This window comes from Vicia villosa, linkage group LG4 (genome assembly GCF_029867415.1).
Source record: "Vicia villosa cultivar HV-30 ecotype Madison, WI linkage group LG4, Vvil1.0, whole genome shotgun sequence".
NCBI classification, from domain to species: Eukaryota; Viridiplantae; Streptophyta; class Magnoliopsida; order Fabales; family Fabaceae; genus Vicia; species Vicia villosa.
Genome location: NC_081183.1, coordinates 63,131,778 through 63,140,623, shown reverse-complemented (window position 1 = coordinate 63,140,623; position 8,846 = coordinate 63,131,778). Strand labels below are relative to the sequence as shown.

At 38.3% G+C, this 8,846-nt stretch overlaps 1 protein-coding gene across 1 annotated transcript; it reads left to right on the top strand.

Annotated features, from left to right (window-relative positions):
• The first annotated feature begins 5,333 nt into the window (after positions 1–5,333).
• On the top strand, positions 5,334–8,295 carry LOC131597289 (uncharacterized). The gene is made up of 4 exons (XM_058869995.1): positions 5,334–5,648; positions 6,453–7,157; positions 7,242–8,115; positions 8,165–8,295. Exons 1-4 carry the CDS (start codon positions 5,334–5,336, stop codon positions 8,293–8,295), a joined length of 2,025 nt encoding a protein of 674 aa, XP_058725978.1.
• Positions 8,296–8,846: the final 551 nt, after the last annotated feature.

Here is an 8,846-nt window from a genome sequence, read left to right as displayed (position 1 = left end):
TCTCATACCAAACATTCTTTGCATATGAACAAGTATTTGACACCAGGAAAGCTTCCATCATGAGCTGCTGATGAAAATTTTAATCCTTTCAAAGGACAAGTTGTCTTCAGAACTTCGTTGAGTTCGAGCGAGAATATCTCAAATTCTGATCACCCTCAGGGGCACAAAAGTAGTTGGATACTTCGTTGAGTAATAGTTTAGTCAATCTGGGGCAATCAGGTCAATATTTGAAGAATCTCTCAAAAGTGTTGAACAATCAGGGGCATTCACCCAAGCATAGTTGAAAATTACCTCCGACCCGGATTAATCAGGGGCATTGTTCCTAAGTTCATGATACTGGGGCATGTTACTTATAACAGCACAAATCTCAAGAAGCCCTCCCGACAGGCATGCTTTAGAAGTACTCCGAGAAGCAAAAATATCTCCTACGATAGGCTCAGTTGGCTAAAACGCCAATACGTACAAAGGGCATGACATGTTATTATCCAATTCATCTGGGGAAGTCAAGTCGAGATTCAAAGAATCTCTCAAAGGTGCTGAAGAGCCAGGGATTTATTTTCCCCGCAAAACACTGTTGCAATCTGCTGTCGTCTATTGCATTCATGCATCATATACCTCGTGGCATATGCATAACACTCTCATTCATTTCAAAAAACATACAATACATTACATGCATCATGACATTGCACAAAAGCTAACTTTTCCTTTCAGGTCGACCAACCGGTCATGAAAATATCATTTACAAAACCAATTTCTATCAAATATACAGTCTGGAAGCTTGAACCCCAGATTCTCAACAGATATGCTCCGGAAGCTTGAACCCCGGATAATCTGAATTCTACGACAGAAACGTTTCGGAAGCATGAACCCCGGATGTTCTGAAATCTACGGCAGATATGTTTCGGAAGCTTGAACCCCGAATGATCTTAATTCTACAACAGATATGTTCCGGAAGCTTGAACCCTGGATAATCTGAAATCTACGACAGAAACATTCCGGAAGCTTGAACCCTGGATGTTCTGAAATCTTCGACAGATATGTTTCGGAAGCCTGAACCCCGAATGATCTGAAATCTACGACAGATATGTTTCGGAAGCCTGAACCCCGAATGATCTGAAATCTACGCCAGATATATTCCGGAAGCCTGAACCCTGGATGATCTGAATTCTACGCCAGAAACGTTCCGGAAGCTTGAACCCCGGATGTTCTGAAATCTTCGACAGATATGTTTCTGAAGCCTGAACCCCGAATGTTCTGAAAACTACGACAGATATGTTTCGGTAGCTTGAACCCCGAATGATCTGAATTTTACAACAGATATGTTCCGGAAGCTTGAACCCCGGATAATCTGAATTCTACGACAGAAACATTCCGGAAGCCTGAACCCCGGATGTTCTGAAATCTACGGCAGATATGTTTCGGAAGCTTGAACCCCGAATGATCTGAATTCTACAACAGATATGTTCCGGAAGCTTGAACCCTGGATAATCTGAATTCTACAACGGAAACGTTCCGGAAGCGTGAACCCCGGATGTTCTGAAATCTACGGCAGATATGTTTCGAAAGCCTGAACCCCGATTGATCTGAATTCTATGGTAGATGTTTCGGAAGATCGAACCCCGAACATCTATGAATCTCTATTCCAAATATACGTTTGGAAGCTTGAACCCCAAACATTCTGAAGATCTATCATATACGCGCCATGGGAAGCATGACCCCCCAGGTTGCTGACAAGCATCTCAGTTAGGTGGCATCTCTAAGCCCATCTCAGACAGTTCTCTGTCAACCTCCAGATGGCATCTTTAAGCCCATCTCATACAAAAGTCCCTCCATCAACAAGGGCAAATTTCTGGGTATTCTAGTGTTCAATCCTCTTCCACCATCAGATTCCGATAGGCAAACAAGCCAATCTACATCCTCAGGTTTAAGAAGATTGAACAAGGGCAGCTGTCATACCCCAAAATTTGCCCACACTTTTCAAAAATGCGAACCTATTTCAAAAAATCGAATTTTTATAAAATTTCGGGTTCATTTACATTGACATCTTGAGTTTTATAAATATTTGATTTAAAGTCTATTTTAAAATATAGTATTACTCTTAAATTGCTTATATTTTAATAAATAGAAAATGCTGGCCGACGCTTCATACACTTTCAATTGGCTATTTATTTCAAACAAACAATATAGCACAATTGGTAAGGAAGTAAGGCTTGCAAACGTAAAGTCATGGGTTCGAATCTCACTTGATACAATTTAAACTCTTTTTTTATTTTTTACTTCCATTTTAAATTATATTGAAAAATCACAAAAATATATATTTTTTATTATTTAAATTGAATTTTCGTTTTCTATTTTAGGCTATTTTTAAATTATAATTTTTTTCATAAAATCTTGATTTTATACACTTTTAAGATTAGTTAATCAAATCACAAAATATCAAAAAAAGTTATCTCTTTTTCTATGTTTAGAATAGCATTTTTAGAGGATTAATATTATTGATTTTTAAATTGATTACATATTATTCCACTAATTTTCTTTCCATTAATATTAATCTAATTGTTGATTATAAATAGGTCCAAAAAGAGACTATGAGGGACACGAATCCTAACCTACTCTCTCTCGGCCAATTTTCACTAACACTGTAAATACAGCCTCCTCCACCCAAAAAACACACTAAAAAAAATTCCAAATCTCTCTCATTTGTGTTGACCGAAACACAAATCCCTTAACAAAGTTTCATACACTGTAAATATTTTTCACTTTTCTATCATATTCACACCCATTCAAACCAGCAGAAATCTTCACCCATTAAACTACACAAATCCATCGTTACATCACCACAAACTATTAGCAAGCCAAAGATTCAAATTGAACACAAATTTCCAGCACCAATAACCATTGTTTCAAACCATAAAGTTAACACAAAAAACCATAAATCTCCATTTCCTTCAACAAATTTCATGTTACAGAAACAACAACATCACCATTTTCTATTCAGTAATCTAAATCTAACACTAACAATCAACTAACATTATACTGTTTTTTTTCTTCTTACAAGTTTAAATTTGCAGAACAAAAGCGGCACTCTGAGCAAATCGAAGCAGATCCGCAACCGCGATAACCACCGCTTCCGATCGACGACACTTTGCCGACGCGAATAGCGGCACCCAAAGCCTCTCGCGAATCTCCCGGATCCGACTACCACACACTACAGCGTCGACACAGATCATCGACGAATGGAACTCGCCTTCGTGAATCACCACTCAACCCACGCCGCGAAACAAAATTCCTCGCTGCACACAGAGCCTCCTCGCCAAACGCGACAACCGCCTCTGATCGAAGCAATATCGTCGGCCACCGCGAAGCCGTTCACCTCCGCGAGATCTTATCGGACCTCCTCCGATCGCAGCCGCGCCGTCACACTTCTCCTCCGTGACGTTAAGAGTGGAGCCACCCTTAGATCCAACAGTTGTGAGTTTCACTTGTCTTGTTTTTGATTTAGTAAATATTGCTTTGTTTCTTTTTGTGGTTCTTGTTTGAATATGGAAAAGAGATGAATTGATATTGTTGCTCTGTTTTTTTTTCCTTTCGATAACACTGCGTTTTCCAATACAATGAGTAAGATATATGGTTTTATCCAATTACTTTGTGCCTCAAACTCATTAGTCCAGTCGTTGGAAAAGTCAAAATAAATGGCTATTCTTTTTTTTTTCTTTTACTTTTTTCTATATTTTTTTTCATTATTTTAATCATGGTGTTTTATGTTAGATATAATATATGTTGACCATTGTACTGCATGCTTAGATTTGTCTCACGTCAAATATTTTGGTAAAGTGTAAACACTTAGATTTGTCTCACGTCAAATATTTTGGTAAAGTGTAAACAAATGGATCTTGGAAAAATGGAAGGTAATATCATTCAAAAATATAAAAATACCAAAAACAATATAAACCAAAAAATACAAAAAAACATTTTGATAATTAATTTTTATTTTCTTTTTTTCTATTAAAAACTCCAAAAATATTTTATTTTAATCTCCTTTCAGAATTTAATATGTTCTTAAATACCTGTTGTTATTTTCTTGATTAATTGTTAATATTCTTTATCATTTCTTGTTTTTATATCCGTACTAACGTTTTCTCTTATGTGCGAGGTACCTTGAGTACTTCAACTATCTATTGTGGATATTCACCGTTTTTTACTTTCAATTGGTTTTATTGTAATAATTCGTAGTATTTATTTTCTCCGCACATCCCCGTTTTAAATTATGTACTCCCCTCCCCGAAGCTCTGTAATAGTTAGGACCCTTTACTTTTCTGCTCTTTATTTTCTCGCAATATTTATCTGCGTGTGATAGTAAATTAGGGTGTGAAAAGACATAAATCTCAATCGTAGATCATTAACCAAGATTAAATAATTGAATACGACACACTTGCACTCACTCACCCCTAGGGTACGCCCCTCTTTGGTTGCCTTCGATTAAAAGGTCGTGTCCTCGAATGTAGAGGTACCCATTAGCAAAAGTCCCTCGATTAAAAATTATCGCAAAGATCATAAGTCTCTCGATGACCCACGATGTTGCCTACGATGATATGATCTAGTCCCTCGAATGGTTGCCTACGAAACGATGACTGTCCCTCCGAATATTGCTAAAGGTACCTCTACTTGTTGCCTTCAAACGACCTCGATGACCCTTCGATGACCCACACGTCCAATATAAACAAGGACTACCTACTTCCATATAGTATGGATAGTCCTGGGAACTTTAAAAATTACAGAAAAAGATCAATCAATTAGGGTAGTGCTCTTAAACTGCCTAGCTCAATAAAAACATCTTTTCAATATTCTTTCAAAAAAACTAAGGCTACGCATTTACGCTAAAGTCCTTATACTCCTTTTCAACTCAAAGCAAACAAACATGAGCTAAGCAAGTTAAGAGCCCGTAGATAACTACGGATGAAAAGGGTGCTTGCACCTTCCCTTTTCATAACTTACCCCCCGAGCCCGTTTTTTTTTCAAAAAGGTCTTTTTCTGTACTTTTTACCTTTCCTAACATTGGACAAAATAAAAGTCGGTGGCGACTCATGCTCACCGCAACATTGTTGCATATATAAAAATAAAAGTCAATTCACCGAGTTACACTAAGAAAAGCACTTTATGGGCTGAAACAAGCCCCTAGAGCTTGGTATGAGAAACTTACTGAGTTTCTTACTAGTAATGGCTACAGGAAAGGAGGGATAGATAAAACTCTCTTTGTTAAAGATGAAGGAGGAAAGATCCTGATTGCTCAAATCTATGTGGATGATATTGTGTTTGGTGGGATGTCAGACACGATGATTAAACATTTTGTTGACCAGATGCAATCAGAATTTGAAATGAGTCTAGTTGGAGAATTAATGTACTTTCTTGGACTGCAAGTTAAACAGATGGAAGACTCAATTTTTCTCTCTCAGAGCAAGTATGCCAAAAACATTGTCAAAAAATTTGGGATGGAGAATGCTAGTCACAAAAGAACTCTTGCTCCTACTCATTTAAAATTGTCCAAAGATGAAAAGGGCACAAATGTTGATCAAAGCTTGTATAGAAGCATGATAGGAAGCCTGCTGTATCTCACAGCTAGTAGGCCTGATATTGCTTTTGCTGTTGGGGTGTGTGCTAGATATCAAGCAGAACCCAAGATCAGTCACATAAATCAAGTCAAGAGGATACTGAAATATGTGAATGGTACTTGTGAGTATGGTATGCTCTACTCTCATGGGTGTGAACCAATTCTCACTGGATATTGTGATGCAGACTGGGCTGGAAGTGCTGATGACAGAAAAAGTACTTCAGGAGGATGTTTCTTCTTGGGGAATAACCTCATCTCATGGTTCAGCAAGAAACAAAATTGTGTATCCCTATCTACTGCAGAGGCAGAATACATTGCAGCAGGAAGTAGTTGTTCTCAGCTTGTTTGGATGAAACAAATGTTAACAGAATATAATGTCACACAAGATGTCATGACATTATATTGTGACAACCTAAGTGCCATTAATATCTCAAAGAATCCTATCCAGCATAGCAGGACCAAGCACATTGACATTAGGCATCACTTCATAAGAGATCTTGTTGAAGATAAAGTAATTGCTTTGGAACATGTTGCTACTAACCTTCAACTGGCTGATATTTTCACAAAAGCTTTGGATGCTAATCAATTTGAAAATTTGAGAAGTAAGCTAGGTATTTGTGTCTGTGAGGGATTATAGCAATTAACCGTTAGTGGGGCCAGTAATATTTCTCTCTCCAAATCTTTGTTATCATTGCATATTAAAATTTATTTTCCCCCTCATTCTCACTCTTTCCAAATGGTCCCTATTCTCACAAAACCTATTTTCGGCATTCACTCTACCTCACCGTTTTTCTGCATTCACAAACCCCTCTCCATCGTTTCGTACCTTCTCATCATGTCTCAGAATTCTCCTTCGAAGAAGACTACTTCCCGCTCTGAAACAGCATCCGACTCTAGTGCACCAAATATGGTGAGTGATCAGGATGTTGTGCTGAATGTCGTGCCATTGAACTCGGTCCCGGCTACTGATTCTGTTGGTAGTATACCAAGAAAGATGCATGCTCGAAAATCGACCGGTGGGTCTATTCCAGAAACTTTTTCTGCTCGGGATAAAGCGGGTTCTGCATATGTCCACAATGCGATCGCAGGTATTGTCACAAGAATCTTGAATGAAGGTCACAAGGTAGAAGGAATATCTGTTCCTTTAGCCCAAGTTTCTGCCTCTGAGAACAGCAAAGATGATCAGGTTGATGCGAGCAAAGATCATGTTAATGTTGAGACTTCTGATGCTAAAGATGTTGAAACATCTAGAGCTAAAGATGCTGAGATTCTTGAAACAGAGAAAGCTGAAGAGGGTTCTGCTACTCTTTCTAAAGAAAAGCCTACTCATCCTACTGTAAATGATGTGGTGGATCTGGATAATCTTGATGATCCTATTGACATTGCTGATGATGACCTCATCTCTAGCATTTTCAACAGAGTCAAGGCTCGAAGGGGAAAGCAGGTTGATGATCAACATCCTCCCAAGACTAAAGTTGCTCCTCAAAAGACTGTCACCAAAGAGAAGATCAAGAAGGTCCTTACTGAACCTTCAAAGACCGGGAGCAAGGTTGTTGTGAAGAAGAGGAAAGAAAGAAGTGTTTCTGACTCTGAAAATAATGTCTTAAGTGATGTCCCTGACATCCCTTTGAAGAAAAAGCATGCATTCACCAAAGCCTCCACAACTGTTCCTGATATTCCCTTGGACAACATTTATCTGCACTATGCTTCAAATGCTATCAAGTGGAAGTATGTTTTTCAGAGACGACTGGCTCTGGAAAGAGAGCTTGCTAATGATGCTCTTGAATGTCAAGAAGTCATGAAGCTCATCAAATCTGTAGGTTTGCTAAAAACTGTTACTCATTTTTCTAAATGTTATGAAATGCTTGTGAAGGAGTTTATAGTAAATTTGTCTCAAGATTGTGCTGATGGAAAAGCTGAGGATTTTCATAAGGTGTATGTTAGAAGAAAATGTATAGAATTCTCCCCAACTGTTGTCAATCTCTATCTAGGTAGGGATGATGAGGCTCAACCTGAGCTTGAAGTGACTGACAATGAGGTGTGCAAAGTTATCACTGGTGGTAAGATTAAGAAGTGGCCCATAAAGAGTAAATTGTTTGCTAGTCTTCTTACTGTCAGGTATGCATTGCTACACAAAATTGGTGCTGCTAACTGGGTGCCAACCAATCATACATCTACCATTGTAGTGGGACTAGGTAGATTCATATATGCTGTGGGGACCAAGACTAAGTTTGATTATGGAACTTACATATTTGATCAAATTATGAAGCATGTTGGTACCTCTGCTACAAAGATGCCCATTGCTTTTCCATCTCTGATATGTGGGATAATTCTTAATCAGTTCCCTGGGATTCTGAAAGCTAAAGACTCTGTGTGCAAGAGGGAGAGTGCCTTGTCATTCCACTATAAGCTGCTTCAAAGGTCAGATGACATAACATCTGCTGGGACATCACAAACCAGCAAATCTGTCTCAAAATCCTCTCTTATTGCTGAGCTGAAAGAGACTTGTAAAGAGTTGGACAATAGGAAGATGAAGCTTGAAAAGCAATGATGAAGACAATAATGGTGATAGTGGTGGTGATGAAGAGGCTGAAGATAGCGAAGGTGCTGAAGGGACTGGGAGTAGTGATGCTGGTGAAGAGACTGGTGGCTCTAGTGATGAAGAGACTGATGGATCTGAAGATTAGCCCCACATCTTTCATGTTGTTTCTCTTGTGGTTGACTTAGTGTTTCTCATTTTGTACTCTTGTTTTTGGTTTGGCTCCTTTTATGGCTAAAAAGGGGGAGTAATTTGGATTTGGGATTTTTTTTTGGTGTTTTCTGGTCCCTTTGACAATGGATATTGGTATTCTGTAACAGATGTTTAAATAGTTGTTTTCTGGTTTCTCTGGTGGTTAAACAAGCTGGTTGTTGTTTACCCTTGCTACAGAATTTATTTTTCTGTATTCTTGGTGTTGTGATCTGCTGCTTGTGCTCTGATATTGTTTGGTTACATTTATTCTTGTTTTAGCCAAAAATTTGCCAAAGGGGGAGTTTGTAGATGTTGTTGATTGGCTGTAATTTTTGGTAAAACTCTTTGTGATTTTATCGTGTCAAAACTGATGTCATGACATGCATTCTACTGTAGTGAAGTCTTTATTTGTTCAGGCCTTTACCTGATGTCAAGGCCGATGTCATGACATCCGAAGCTGCTACATTTTTTTCTGTTACTAATTCTGTAGGAGTGATCTGTTAAGAT

Coding starts and splice junctions, on each gene's coding strand:
- LOC131597289 (XM_058869995.1), top strand. CDS start 5,334: ATGATTAAACATTTTGTTGACCAGATGCAATCAGAATTTGAAATGAGT. Junction 5,649..6,452: donor ATATTGCTTTTGCTGTTGGG/GTGTGTGCTAGA, acceptor ATCATGTCTCAG/AATTCTCCTTCGAAGAAGAC. Junction 7,158..7,241: donor CTTCAAAGACCGGGAGCAAG/GTTGTTGTGAAG, acceptor ATCCCTTTGAAG/AAAAAGCATGCATTCACCAA.